Source organism: Furipterus horrens, unplaced genomic scaffold, assembly GCF_987537825.1.
Source record: "Furipterus horrens unplaced genomic scaffold, mFurHor1.1.pri manual_scaffold_5, whole genome shotgun sequence".
NCBI classification, from domain to species: Eukaryota; Metazoa; Chordata; class Mammalia; order Chiroptera; family Furipteridae; genus Furipterus; species Furipterus horrens.
The window spans coordinates 183,150,442-183,165,257 of NW_028327175.1; the positions used below are offsets into that span (position 1 = coordinate 183,150,442).

General features: G+C 49.9%; 1 protein-coding gene across 2 annotated transcripts in view; it reads right to left on the bottom strand.

Annotated features, from left to right (window-relative positions):
- The window catches only part of SH3PXD2A (SH3 and PX domains 2A), a 220,794-nt gene that overhangs the window by 107,325 nt on the left and 98,653 nt on the right, over positions 1 to 14,816 (bottom strand). For both annotated transcript variants that reach the window (XM_090278545.1, XM_090278546.1), the window contains exon 4: positions 2,524 to 2,600. In XM_090278545.1, coding sequence (XP_090134671.1) covers positions 2,524 to 2,600 — 77 coding nt within the window. The remainder of the gene's footprint in view (positions 1 to 2,523; positions 2,601 to 14,816) is intronic.

The window sequence follows — 14,816 nt, forward strand, 5'->3', positions numbered from 1 at the left end:
CTGCATATGCAACGTATTGCAAATAAAACCCCCAGAAATTCTAAGCTGTGAGTCCAAAGACAGGCAGAGACAAGGGGAGGGCTGGCCCATGGACTGAACTACACATGGCGCTGACCGTGGACCTTGCTGTGGGGCACAGAGACGTTGAGAAAAATGCTGGATCCTGAGTGGGCACAGAGTGGGCTATTGGGTGGCAGAGCTGTGAAATGCAACTCTGAGTGGCAGTGACCATGGATTGTTATTGCCTTATCCCTAATGACCATGCCAAGGTCATTCTAAGGTCTCAGACAATCAGACCACAGATTCCAGCTTTCTAGTTCAGCAGAATTAAAGGTCACTTCTGCCCTGCCCTGCCCCCCCACCATTCATTCTCAGAGTAAATTACAGCCTGTAAGATGTCTGGCTGCTTGGTGAACCCATGACATTACCCCTCATCGCCTGGCTCTGAGCCCTTCTCGTCTGAGCTAATCAAGTTAGGAGGCTCCTCCTCTTGCAGAGCCCTCTTAAATGGTTCCCTCAGCCACGAGCAGCACCCCTGGGGTCCCAGAGTCCCCTGAATCTCATCCTGATTCAGGAGTCCTGTTCCAAGGCTACTCCTGGGAGATAAGATGCTTTCAGTTCCTCCCTCCAGAAGATCTAGGCGGCAGCATGCTCACAGAGACCAGCTGCAGATGCCTGGGCTCCGCCACCGAGGCTAATGTGCGCCATGAATCCCAGCTGGGAGATGCCTGCTCCTGCCCTTTGCCCCCTCCTCCATTAGCTTTGCCCATTTATTTAACTCCTGGGAAAGGAATAAAGAGAAATTAAAGCTCAGGCTGCAGCCATCAATTTAACTGGAAATGGCAAATGCCCTTTAAAAAGAAAAATGAATACAGGCATACCTCCTTTTATTGTGCTTCGCTTTTTAATGCTGCAGAGATGTTGCCTTTTTTACAAAGTAAAGGCCAGACCCTCCACCAGCAAAAAGATTACAATACTTGATTTATTGCAGTGGCCTAGAACCGAACCCACAGTATCTCCGAGGTCTGCCTGTATTGATCTGAGGAAAGGGAGCTCGTGGCTTAAGGGAAGTCATCATCGGGGCATCCTTTTAGGTTAAGGCAGAAAATGTGATGAGTATAATCTGCACAGTCACTAAATTCAGACTTAGGTTAATGGAGAATATGTGGGGCTGCCTGTCTTCCCACAGGCTGGGAAGCACCAGTTATTAAACTTAGCAACATGATTCTTATTTAAGCATTTTTTTTTAATTGCCAAACACAGTGATTGAGAATTACCAAATAATGAAAAAGGAACTTTATGGTCACAACTCTGTGTGGTACAGGTTATTTGAGAAGTGACAAACACTGCGATAGACATTCCCTTAACTCAACCCTTTTCATGAACCCTGTGAAAAAGCTGTTTTCATTCCTTTTACAGATGAGGAAACTGGGGCTCAGAGAGGTAAAGTAACTCACCCAAAGTCACAGAGCAAGTAGGTGGGGCAGTGGGATCTGACCCCAGCTCTGATACTGGCACTCCCAACAAAATGTTACCCCTCTTGCCTCTCCTCAAGATTCTTGAGTCTGACTCCACAGTAGGCTTCATTTAACTGAGAACGTCCATCTCCGTTAAAGCCAGTGATGCCTAGCAGTTACACTCAATTGTTTCTGCCTTGTAATAATAATAACAACAAAAATGTAGCATCTACTGAAAGCTTCCTCTGTACCAGACACTAGGCTCTGTTGCCTTTAATGTGTCAGTTCATTTCATCCTCAGAACGACCTTCTGCAGAGGAACTAGTCTCCTCCCTAAAGTACAGGTGTGGAAACTGAGGCTCCGGGAAGTTCAGTAACTTGCCCAACCAAGTGCACGAAGCTCATGAGGAGCTCAAGCCTCGCTTCATTTTCACTTCAGGGATCCTAGGCTCTAATCAGAGTAGAAAGACAAATAAGCTCTGCCTCCTTATTCACTATCAAACCTGCTCTTGGCATTGGCTGTTATAACGCACACGCACACATGTGCTTTGTGTGTGTTTGTGCATACATGTGTGCATGCACGTGTGCCTATAAAGATGTGTCCATGAACATCTGTAACTATCAAGACTTCTGTCAATAAACAAATAGTACATTTCAAATGCTCTTGAACTCAGAGCCAATTCCAACAATATACTAAAAGAAATTCAAAGCAATAGGTCTGTGTCTAGCAAAATGCCACACACAGGATCTCTTCAGCAGGAAGCCCCTTAACTGAGCCCCCAAGCCAGTGGAAGTGATTTAAAATAGCATTTTGTAAACATGGACATGTCCCAAAAGGAGGAGAGGCTCAGCTGTGAGTCCGATGCCATCTTGCCCTAGAGGCGTGGCCCAGTCATGGGGTGGCCCCTCCACCTGGGACACCCACACCCACCCCTCTGGCTAGGAAACACCAGACTCCAGGATGCATCTAACCCACAGCAGAACGTTGCATACAGACAGCCCTCCTTCACAGATGGACAGATGAGGAGCCCCTCCTGCCCCTGCAAATCCCTGGACACAGCCTTACCCGGCAGTATTCGTCAATGGGCTTCAGCCTCCTCACAGCTACGTCCCGGATGTGGCTTCTCCGGAAGAGGATTTTACCTGGAAGAGAAATGCTCATGAGCCAGGTGATTCCAGGTAAAGCTGCCACAGGGACCTGGCACCCCTACAGTCTCAGGCCCCTTTCCCTTGGCCACCACCTCTGCTCACTGTCAAGGCAACAAGGCAGTAGTCACCTCTTTTAGGGGGGAGGAGGCACCCAAAGCTGAGAGCCCAGGCCTTCTCGGGCAGATGAGGAGCCCTGGAGGCTGCCATCTTGTCCAGGTCACTCTGTCTGGGTCTGATGATAGAATCAATGCCCAGATGTGGGCGCGGCTCCCAAGGGACCTCGCAAATAAATACAAAGGATGGCCCAACCCACACGCTGTGTTTTGTTTTCAGGCCTGTCCCTCCTTGAGAAATCAGCCTTAGTTCCTGCCAGCCAGGCAGGAATTCTTAGTCTTAGTTTAGGTGGGTGGCTATTTCCAGGGCGGCACAGGCCAACGCCAAGGGGGCCTGGCTGCCCCAGCCTGACTGTTCCCCATCCTCTCTGCCACACAGTCTCCAGCTGCCTGGGCCATTGCACAGTGGGGCTGATTGACCCTGACAGGTATGGGCAAGGCATAAGGAAATGCCAGCTCCTTAAACCTTCCCAGAAGCCTTCTCTGAGCTAGCTGACTTCAATGATGACAAATAAATCAATGCGTAGTCCTTTTATAGTCATTACATTTAGAATATAAACACTGGCCCTGCTGGGTAGCTCAGTTGGTTAGAATGTTGTCCTGATACACCAAGGTTGTGGGTTTGATCCCAGGTCAGGGCACAAACAAAAATCAACCAATGAGTGTACAAATAAGTGGAACAACAAATTGGTGTTTCTCTTTCTCTCTTCCTCTTTCTCAATCTACCCCTTTCTCTTTCTTTTTCTCTTAAATCAATTTTTTAAAAAAGAAAAATCTTGGAGCTTCTAGTGGCCATCTTTATTCTTGCCTGAGAAGGAAACCAACTGAGAGAAAGAATTGGTGCTCATAAGTGTTTATTGATGATTGAAAAGCAAAGCCAAGAGATAGCAAAGGGCAGATGGCTCTGACATCATTTGAGCACCTGGGCCTAAATGTTCCTGAACCCAGGGTTTACCTGGTACTTTTCCTTGTATAAAACAATACAATTATTTTTTTTTATTTAGATGAGCTAGAGGTAGATTTCTATCACTTGCATTAAAGGAGTCCTAATGAAGATTACCGCTATTGCATGTGAAGAAATATGTAGACCACGCATTAATCCACTTAAGTAAGCTTCCTCTGTGAAGGTCCAACTGAAGTACAAGGAAAGGCATTGCTTCCCCAGGTTGTTTCCCCAGAAGCAGACCCTGAAGCAAAGAGTCAAATGGTAGGTGATCCTGGGAAGTACCAGTAGAGGAACGGGGAAGGAAGGCAGGGAAGGAGAGGAAATATTAGAGCGCCAGTTAATCACTGTCGGCCCCAGAGCCCAGTTCTATTGGGGGGATAATGCAGAACACTCCTCAGAGCTATCCCAGTCGAGGGCAAGGAGGCTCAGGTATTTACCTGCCACCCCTGGCTTGTCATGGAGCTTCAAAGAGCATTAACTCCATGGCACTTCGAGCTGAGTGTATCCCTTGTGGCTAGAACAAAGCCCCCAGTGGCTCCCATGAGCAGCAACCTCTGACAGGTAGAGGTGAATAGTAAGGGAACTGGGGGGGGGGGGGGGGGGCACTGACAGCAACGGCAACAGCCATCCCTGACTTCCCTGTCACCACAGATACTGGTCACCAGCCCTGCTACAGGGGAACATCTAAGGCATCACGTTCAGGTGACTTGTTTCCCATTCGTGCCTCTCATGTCTTCCACACGGTGTGAACCGGGGGCCATGTTCTGCAGCTCCTTCCTCTCTCCACACCATGTACTCCGCTCAGCACAGGCTTTGCATACAGCAGACGCCCAGTGGGTATTTGCTGGCCCACTCACGCTCCTCTCTGAGACTCTCCCTCAAGCTCTCCTTCCTCCCTTTCTCTCTGAAGCCAGACAAAGGGGCCATCTCCCCACCAGAGCAACGACACTGTGCAGACTGGACAATGTCATCAAGATAAATAGGCTGTACCACGTGTTCCTTTTGAAAGGAGATAAAACGTGATTTATCAAGACACTGGAGATGGCCGCTTTTTCTTGTGGGAAGATGTCACAGATTTGGTATTCCTGGCCTCTTTGCCTCCTACCCTTTTTTGGTTGCTTGTCGCTTTATTGCCTGCATGTTGCAGGAGCACATGTGTGTAGCCATGGGGACAGCATGTAAACATAAATGCATGGCATGAGTAGACCCACTCTCGGGATGGACAAAATGACAGGCAGCCCTGAGGCCGAGTTTCTCAGCCTTTGACCCAAGCCAGTTACCCACCAGGAGCTGGAGGTCGCCCAGGCCCAGTGACACCAGCAGTCAAGAGGTGTCTCGCAAGAACCCGACGGAGTCATCTAAGAAGCAGAGGAAACCAAAGGAGGCCACAGGAGGGGCTGGGGCCCACAGAGGTAAAATCTGACTTAACCATTCCCCCAAAATTGCATCTGCCCTTTCTTGTCTTGTGGGAGGACAAAAAGGAAAGGAGGGGGATGGGGAGACAAACTAGGTCCCCCTCCGAGACCCCCAACTCCAGGCTGGCCAAGCCTCTGACTAAGTTTGGTATCTCAAGATATAGATATAGATATATAGATATAGATATTGATACAGATATAGATATATATATCACACAGGACCTGATCCATTTGCAGAGATGGAACTGGCAAACAACAATAGTTAAAGAACAATTATGATTGCTAAAGCACCAGCGGTCAAAATGAAGATCAATCCCTTTGTGACTTCTGACTGGAGCAAGAGCCATAAAAGGCATTTCAGTGCACCTTCCCACATTTGCAGGAAGATTATGTCTCCTCCCCTTTCCAAAGAGCTGACACAGAAGTGCAATGTTCGATCCATGCCCATCTGAAAGTATGATGACGTTTAGGTTGTGCAAGGACATTACAAAGGGCAGCAAACTGGCAGAGCAGTTCAGGTCCACAGGAAGAAATATGTCGTCTATACGGAACGAGTGCGTTGGGAGAAAGCTAATGGTACAACTGTTCGTGTGGGATTTCACCCAGGAGAGGTGGCTCTCGCCAGGCTAAAGCTGGACAAAGACCACAACATAAAGCCGAATCTCGCCAAGTAGAGAAGGAAAAGGGCAAAGACAAGGAAGAAACAATTGAGAAGATAAAGGATCAAGTAATGTTATATACAACTTTCATTAAAAACATGAGGTGAAAAAAAAATTGAGGCCTCTAGAAAAGGTGCAGAAGGGTCTGAGAAGGGAGGGATGGGGGAGGGGACGGCCAGGGGATAGGTGGGAGGGCTCTTCACCCACGCTGGCATGGGTCCCCCACCTTGCCCCGAGAGCCCCCTCTGCAAGTGAGGCAGCCGTGCCTCTGGGCTGGACACCCCCCCGCCCCCACAAAGCTTGTGGGGCTGCTGCTCAGGTGCAGAGTCAGAGGAGGATTTCTTTGCAGTACAAGCCATTTCTCGGTTGATGTTTTGGAATCCCAACAGGGCTTCTCTCTTTCCTGCTGAAACCCTGACAGGAGCAACGTTTTCTTTTCTTGGGGCTTTGGCACAGACAGCGGGGGTTGGAGGGGGGAGAGGGAGGGAAGATCTGGAAGGGATTCTACGGCCTTGACTTCTCTGTTAGGAATCCAAACCGCAATCTGAAAGCCAAACCGGTGACCGTATTAAAAGAGAGAGAGAAAAAAAAAGGAGGAGGAAAATCCCCATTAAGGAAGCTGAGACCACAGGGCATTAAAGGCCGCTTGTAAATGTAATTCAGCCCGTTTATGGGGAGGCCAGACTCCTGGCATCTTCAAAGCCAGGCAGATGCTGCCCCAGAAATATGATAAGCATCATAAGGAAGATGACACGTGGGGCATGAAACAGACCCCAGGGCTTAACTGATTCCTGAGAGCAGAGAAGAAAGCAGCCAAGAGGTAAATGGAGGTCCCTCTTCCTGCCACTATGGACTGGGCTCAGAAGATGGGACCAGCAGAAGGAGCAGGGGCCTTGGCTGGAGTCCTGGGCTAAAGTCCTGCCTGGGCCGCCGGCTGGCTGTGTGACCTTGAAGCAGGTTCCTCTGCCACTGGACCCTCTGGATTCTCATCTGGAGACTGAAGGGCTGGGGCTCCACAGCTGCTTCTCCAAAAGTCCTAAGATGTGTTCAGTGGGGACGATGGAGTTGAGAGGAGCAGAGGATGCGTGGGACAAGTGGTAATAGTAGCTAAGGGCTGACTCTATGCCTGGCACATGCTAGGAGCTTTCCACTCGGTTCTCTCCTTAATCCTCACAACGACTTTGAAGCAAGTACTTTCATGATCCCCACTTTGTCCAGGAGGAGGCAGTGGCTCTGAGGTTGAAGGACTTGTCCAAACTTACACAGCTATTAAGTGGCTGAGTTGGCATTTCAGTCTGGGGGTTTTGGAGCTTGGATAGTGAAGAGGAGGAAGAGGCATGAATTCAAAGAGTTCTTTGGGCTCTGATCCCACCTTGAGAGCCATGGGGAGGACTTAGGATTTTAACTGTGTGATGGGCACATTATGAACATCTCCTCCATGCCAGGTGCTATGCCGAGGTCTGGGAACAGCCACATCAGGGGCTGGCTAGGAATTAAGTCAACAACTGTGGTGGGTGTGGATATGCCATGGTACATGGAGTACTGGCAGCCCTCCCAAGGTCTCTGCCTGTCACATACAAGTGAATGAATGAATGAGTGAGTGAGCGAATAGGTGATCGTGAATGGGTGAATGAGAGTGAAAGGATGAATGAACCAACAAAGCAGGGAAGAAGAGGTGGCCCAGTGTCTCAAGGACTTAGCTGAGAGAAAGCTCCTGAAACAGCAAACCTACCTGTCCTTTAAATAACCCTTCCATCCTCGCCCTCTCGTGCCCTGGCTGGGCAGCTGCCAGTCCAGCGGGACCAAGGGGGATGCTCACTCTTACAGATGGGTGAGCATCAACTGGAGGAGGTTGATTTTTGTGCCCCCCCCCCATCTGGCCTTATCTTCTCCCCACAAGCGTCCACTTGGGGTCAGAACACACAGTGGGGCACTGACTAGACGGTGCACGTGCTTCTGTGGCAAAGGTGTTTCCCTCTCCTTCCCCCAAATACCAGGCACCTAGGGAGGCATCTTAGTGGTATCTGATGGGTCTTTGTAGTTGGCATTTCCTTCTAGAGAATGAATTATTTCAAGAAGGTGGAAGATGAGGATATAGATCCTCCTTATTGATACAGTGAGATGAATAAAGAAAAGACTGAGGCTTCTGAAAACAGTTAAACCCCTAAGCCCACCACAGCCCCCAGGGTCCTTCTTGTGAAATGTGGCATCACTGGGTTCCTTGAGCAGAAGTAGAGGAACAGGGGCCCAGAAGGACAGAAACAGCAGATACAGCACCAGGGAAACCCCCTCCCACCCCAGTTGGGAAGGGTCTGTAGCCACCTCCACAAAGTAGGTGCATGTTCTTACAAAGAGGCAAACATCCACTGTACAGGGGCGACAGGAGAGCCCTGGCTGCAGGGGGTAATAGGACAGGGCTGGTCGAGGGACCGCTTTTGGTCTGTCCCAGCTGATCTAGTCTGGGCAGCCTCTCCTCTCCCTCTGGAAGATCTGCAGTGTCTAGCTGTGAATGTACGTGTACTCTTAAAACTCCCTCTTCCTTGCTTTTTCTTCTTGCCACCTGGAGTGCCATCCATCCATCCATCTGTCCATCCATCCCTATCTTTATGAAGCCTGCTCCAGGTGCCGGGACCACTGCAATGACTGAGACAGATGGGGGTCTGTTCTCAAGGTGTTTACTTTCTAAGTGGGAAGGGGTGAGCATGGAAGGGATACAGTACATGATTTCATATGGAGTAAGAAGTTTGGTCACACATATGTCTTCCCCTACCTCTATAAGGGGGATACAACACAAGATGGGACAGGGGTTGGATGGAAAAGGGAGAAGGATTAAGATGTACAAATTGCCAGTTATAAAAACAACCATGGGGATGTAAAGTACAGCACAGGAAATAACAGTCAATAACTGCAATAACTGCGTATGGTATCACATGGGTACTCGACCTATTGGGGTAAGATCAGCTGATAAATTATATGAATGTCTAATCACCGTGTGGTGAATCTGAAACTAATATAATACTGAATGTCAACTATAATTGAAAATTTCAAAAAAGCAGAATGGTAAGCACATAAAATAGAGAAATTAAAACGGAGAGAGAATAAAACAGGGTAACGGGCAGGGGCATGCCTGGGAGGGGGAGAAGTCAGTTCATGGTCAGGGAAGTCTCTCTGATGTCGGTGGAGACTTGGAGGAGCAGAAGAAGCCAGCCGGGCAAAACTCTGGGCCAAGACAGCTCTCCACCAGAGGCAACCACAGAGCCAAGGCAGAAGATGGAGGAGTCTTGTAAGCCACAAAAAGGAGTTCGGTTTTCTCCTAAGTGCCCTTGGGCCTGCCTGCCCAACCCCCACCCCACCCCAGGAGACACTTTCACGCCCTGAACCCCTCCCCACGAAGCCTTCCTTGCCTACCCACCTCACCCTCCTTCGCCAGCCTCCTGGGCCATATCCCCCACCTCCCAGGCAGTCATCCCTCTCTCACCCTCCCTCTCCTGCTGTCCTGGAGAGTTTGTCAGGGAGCCACCACCCTCAGGGCCCTCTGCCCTTCCCAGCCCTGGCCCCACCCCATGGCCATGCCCGCTGTCCCCAGCTCCCTGGCCTCCAAGGACACAGGTGTTCCTGACCCTCTCCCTCCAGTGTAGCCCAGACAGCCTGGAGCATCATAGGGGATTCCCCGAAGAAACAAGAGAGCCCACAGACCACAGGGTGCAGAGGCCTGTTCTCCACACTCCTGCCCCTCTCATTGGATCTGAGAACAAAAACAAAGGGGGGAGGTTGCATTTGTCTCCTAGGGCGATTGTAACAAAACACCCCAAACTTCTGTAGCTTAAAACAACAGGAGTTCATTCCCTCGCAGCTGTGAGGCCAGAAGGTGAAATCAAGGTGTCAGCAGGCTGTGCTCCCTCGGAAGGCTTTGGGAGAACCCTCCCTCACCTCGTCCAGCATTTGGTGGCGCCAGGAGTGCCCTGGCTGGTGGTTGCATGGCTCTAGTCTCTGCCACCATTTCACGTGGCCTGCCCGCTCTGTGTCTGGTCTCAAATCTCCTTCTGCCTTCCTCTTACAAGGACACTAGCCTTTGGGTTTAATTCGGGATGATCTCACTTCGAGATCCTCAACTTAATTACACCTGCAAAGACTCTTTTCCAAAACATGTTATAGTCACAGGTTCCGGGGGTTAGACGGCAGACCTATGTTTTGGGGGTCACTATTCGCAGGGGCTCCTGGGAGAGCCCACAGGACTGGCAGACATGGGGCGGGGTCTTGTACTCCTGAGCTGCACTTGCCCTGAAGACAGGGATGGCTTTCTGTACCCATTTTGTCCCTGGCCATGCCTAGAATGGAGTTGGGTGTCAGGAATGTGAGTCCTGACTGGACCCTCAGGAGGGACAGGGGAATGCATGGAGAGTGGGTCAGGGGTCTCGGGACCCTGAGAGGGGAGACGCAAGCTATGAGATCCGAGAGCTGAGCAAAGGCTGAGGTGGAGGGGGCCTCTCTGGCTCTGCTGGCTGACGTGGCCCCCAGGGGAGAAGAGACAAACTTCCCAGATGAATAAGAGGAAGCCTGTGAGGTTACTAGTGGGCTGCCACCCCCACCAAAGCGACAGGTATGCTCACGGGGTGTGCTATGGTCTGAATGTTTCTGCCTCGGCAACATGGGTAGGCTGAAACCCTAATGCCCAATGTGAAGGGATTTGGAGGTGGGGCTTTGGGGAGATGATTAGGCCATGAGGGTGGAGTCATCAAAAACGGGATTAGTGCTCTCACAAAAGAGGCACCACAGAGCTCCCTGACCCTCCCTCAGGTGAGGACGGAGCAAGAAGTCTGCAACCCAGAAGAGGCCCTCCCCTGGCCAGGCTGGCGCTGTGATCTTGGACTTGCAGCCTCCAGAACAGTGAGAAATAAATCGTTGTTGTTTATACCCTACCCAGTTTGTGGTGTTTCATTACAGCATCCCAAACAGACTGAGACAGGGTGACAGGGCACAGGCAATGCTCGTGGGGAAGAAAAAGGACTAATCAGTCTTCCTCCGTCTTCTACTCCCACGGCTCCCTACAGTCTTAACACTGCAGTCTGGAGATGGCAGGCCACCTGCTCACCTGCTTTCAGACCCTGATATGGCTGAGATGACACCCCCACCCTCGATAACCTTGTGCCTGGCTCAGATTATACCCTACCACCCAGTCTTGCTTCTCACCTGCAGTAGCTGGCCTTGCTTGTACTTTACACGAACTGGTAGAGACAGCGGGCCGTTTTGGCTGGGGGAGGGCTGGGGTGAGGTCTAGATGCTAAGGAAATGGGCACATGCAGGTTCTGGAAGGACATGGTCTCAATGGGGAAGGTCCATAGCCCAGGGGGTCCTCATTCCATGCCCTGAGCTCTGGCTCCCACACATCTCTCTAAGATCCATGGCAAGAACCTGCCTCTGGTTTAGTCTAGCACGGCAGGCATCTGCGGGTTTTGCCTGTCAGCATTTTTGTTACGGTGCCCAATTTTCTTTTGAGGAATCATCCCTCCTTCATTCTCAGTGTGTATGATTTTAGTTGGACACATCTCACCCTGAACTCTTGGGACTATCAATCACTATAGTTCAGCTATGAGCATGTGACCCAAGTTGCTGGAACAAGCAGAAAGAGAAGTGTTCTCTTTCTACAGGGGCTACTAACTCATAAACTGTAAGCCCCAAGTTGCTAGGAAGCTTCTTTGCATGTCTCTGTTACCATTGGGGAAAAGCCTGTCTGAGAATGAAGTCAACAAAAGAAAATGAAGGTGAGAACTTGAGACACATGATTTGGTCTCCTAGATCCACCCATGCCTGAAATCGTCGTCCCTGAAGTTTTCAGTATAGAGGCCAATAAATCTCTTTTTTTCCTTACATCAGATTGAGATGGGTCTCACCCTTGTCACCAGGAGGCTCCTGACCAGTATATCTGGCTCTGGCATTTACTGTTGTGTGATATAGGACACGTCACAACCTATCTGAACCTCAGTATCCTCAAATAGCTACATGGGCATAGTAATGCCTAACTCAAAGGGTTATTGTGAGGACTCCATGAACTACTGTATAAAATCATCTCATGCAGATCTCAGCCCATAATAACTATTGAACAAATGGGATCTTTTATGAGCTGACGATTTTAAGTCAAGTAGGTGGGGTATGGCTGGGCTCCTTGTTGGTCACGTGGACTCCAAGCACTGTAGTGTCTCCCAGGCACCCATCTGTGCCCTGGCTTCCCCACTTACGGCCCAATGCTAACTCTCCTCAGCCTGCAGCAGCCTCTCCTGATTCAAACCCGTACCCCCAAAATACACTGTGTCTCCCACATGGACCCCATTCCTCCTCTGGGGGACGCTTCTCCTCCACTGGCCCAATTCAAAGAGCAGAGAACACAATACCGTGGAGAGGCAGTGATTACTCACTCCATCTGTCTACCCTGGGGCACCCTCGGATGATTCATCCAGGTGAGTCTCCCTACCTGGCACCCTCCACCTCCTCTCCCACACACTCAGGAAGACAGATTTGCAAAAGTGCACTGGGGTTTCACCACAGATCAAAACCTTAACCCTCCTGTAGCCACAGCATGCTTACACTAAGAATTAGCACACATCTAGGAGGGAAAAATCGTCTCCCAAGTTCTGGCTTGGAGGTTTCCATACCTAGTGCACAGAGTCAGACTTAAGGGAACAAAGCCTTCATTCCCTCATCTTCAATGGGGTCAGTGGGGTCTGTGGGTGTCTGCTAGAGATAAAGCACCTAGTACAGGCACATCAAGGGTTAATCCATCTTTCCTGAACTAGATGGAACTGAAGGCTTTTTGGACAGTCTTACAGAGCTGTGGGGCCAGAACAATTTCTTTCTTTCTTTTATTAAAAAAAAAACAACAACTTTTTTTTTGGTCTGAAGTATAAATATCCACGTGGAAAAGCGCACATGCATGTGTATAACTCAGTGACTTTTCACAAGCTGAAGCTGCCTAACTAGCATCCAGACTAAGAAACATGGCATCACCGCACCCCAGAAAACCTTTATTGCTAAGAAACAGGTTCTCGGTGGTGTTTGTTAACACTTCTGTACTGGTATGGACCCTAGAACTCTAGGCCCACTGGGTGATAGCTATTGCACAATCTCACTTCCTAATTTTAGTGCTATTAACTTCTTTTTGTCCAGGTTTATTTAAAAATATATGCTTTATGATTTGATTCAGTTTCAGCAAATTTAGTACATGTGAGTCTGGATTCCTGGAACGAGGTCCCTTTTAAATGTGAAATGTGGACACACGTCCAATTTATTAATTGTTGTATACAAGGGGGAAATTCTTACTGATCGGGTTAGCCTTGGGAAAACTGTGTGAACAGAAACCAAACCCCAGAATCCGTAAACTCGTTCTCCTGTGCTCTGGAGAAAGCCCAGGGTTGGTCTTTAGTCCTGACACAGACTGGAGGGATTTCATTAGTGTTAAGACCAACTTTGGTTATGGGCTGCCAAACAAGGGCGGCCCAGGTTTTATGAATCGCCTATAAGGCAGTTGGCATCCAGGGATTCCCAACAGATACCAAATCAGAGAAGGATGCTGGTCACAATGGCACTGTGTGTGCTGGCAGGGGACGTGAGCTGAAGCTATAACTGACCTCTGGGGTGGCCCTTAGCCCCAGGGGAGGGAGAGGCTTTGTGATCAAATATAACAGTAGTTAAAGAGACCAAGCTGGGTACAAATACCCCTTGAGTGTCACAGGCTGTGGTCTCATTCAGAACTGGACTTGAACAGGGCTAAGCACACCCTGGAAAGTGCTTAGTAAACCCATGTAATATGTGCACTAATAATAGTGGGAAAAGTGGCAAAGGCTAAGGGCACTGGCCTTCATAGCCACAGTCACACTGGTCTGAGCTCACCTTCAAGCTGTGCTTTTCTATTCTTGATCCAGTGGGAAGGTTTAAAAAAAAAAAAAAAAAAATCAGAACCTAGGACCCTTCAGCTGCTGGCAGTGAGAACAGAGGGTGAGCTGCAGAGTTGAGAGGCCCCAGATCCCCCAAACCCTGTGTTCCGGGTACAGGAACCTTCCTGAGCATCAGTCTTCCCATGTGCCAGTAGGACCCTAGGGCTGGGGTATGGATTAGCAACAGCACGTGGAACGAGCACAGCACACAGTGCTGGGCACATGGGAGGGTTTCAATACAAGACGCCTTTGGTTATAGGGAAGGGTGAGGCCCACGACCCATGTGAGTTGTATGGTGACTTTGTCTGACTGATTCCCAATCATTTCACCACTTGCACTCCATTTTCCACCCAGGAGCCAGAATAATTTCTTAAAATGAAACTTGTGCTTACACCTTTCAGTGACTTCCCAGTGCACTGAGAATAAAACCTAAACTCCTTTTCATGGCCTGGGAGGCCCTGCAGGATCCGGCTCACACCTCCCTCTCTCTGACCTCACGTCATCATGCCAGCCACGCTGGGCTTCAATCGGCGCCAGAAGCATGGCCAGTTCCTCCATCTCGGGGCCATGTGCACGCTGGCCTCTCTCCCTTTGCACGCCTAACGCTTCCATTCTTCCGTTCACCACCTCATGGGAAGGCCTTAGCAGGCCACTCCGAGTAAAGGAGGCCTCTCCTCCCTCTCTCCCAGGCCTTGCCTGTTTCCCTCCAAGAATTCACCATGATTGGTGATGATCTTGCCTCTTTATATGAGATCTTATATCTTATATGATGTCTTGTTTATTATAGTATCCTCAGGGCCCAGCACAAGACTGGCACACAGTGGCCCTGCGTTGACATTTGCTGAATGGATAAACAAGTGTGAGTGTGTGGGTTGACATGTTCTTACTTTAGACTGTCTCCCTCATTTAAACACACACACACACACATACACACACACACACACACACATGCATGCTGAGCTGCTGGCTCAGAGTGGGGCTGTGGCAGGAATGGACTCGCCCTCCAGGACCCAGACAGAGCGGGGCCAGAGAGTGTGGTTAACTCAGAGCCGGCATCAGGGCCAGGCTGTCCCCACTTGGTATGGGGTGCGGGTGTGGCAGGCATGGAGGGTGTGGTGGGCAGTGGCTCAGCACCCTCCTTGTGGGAGC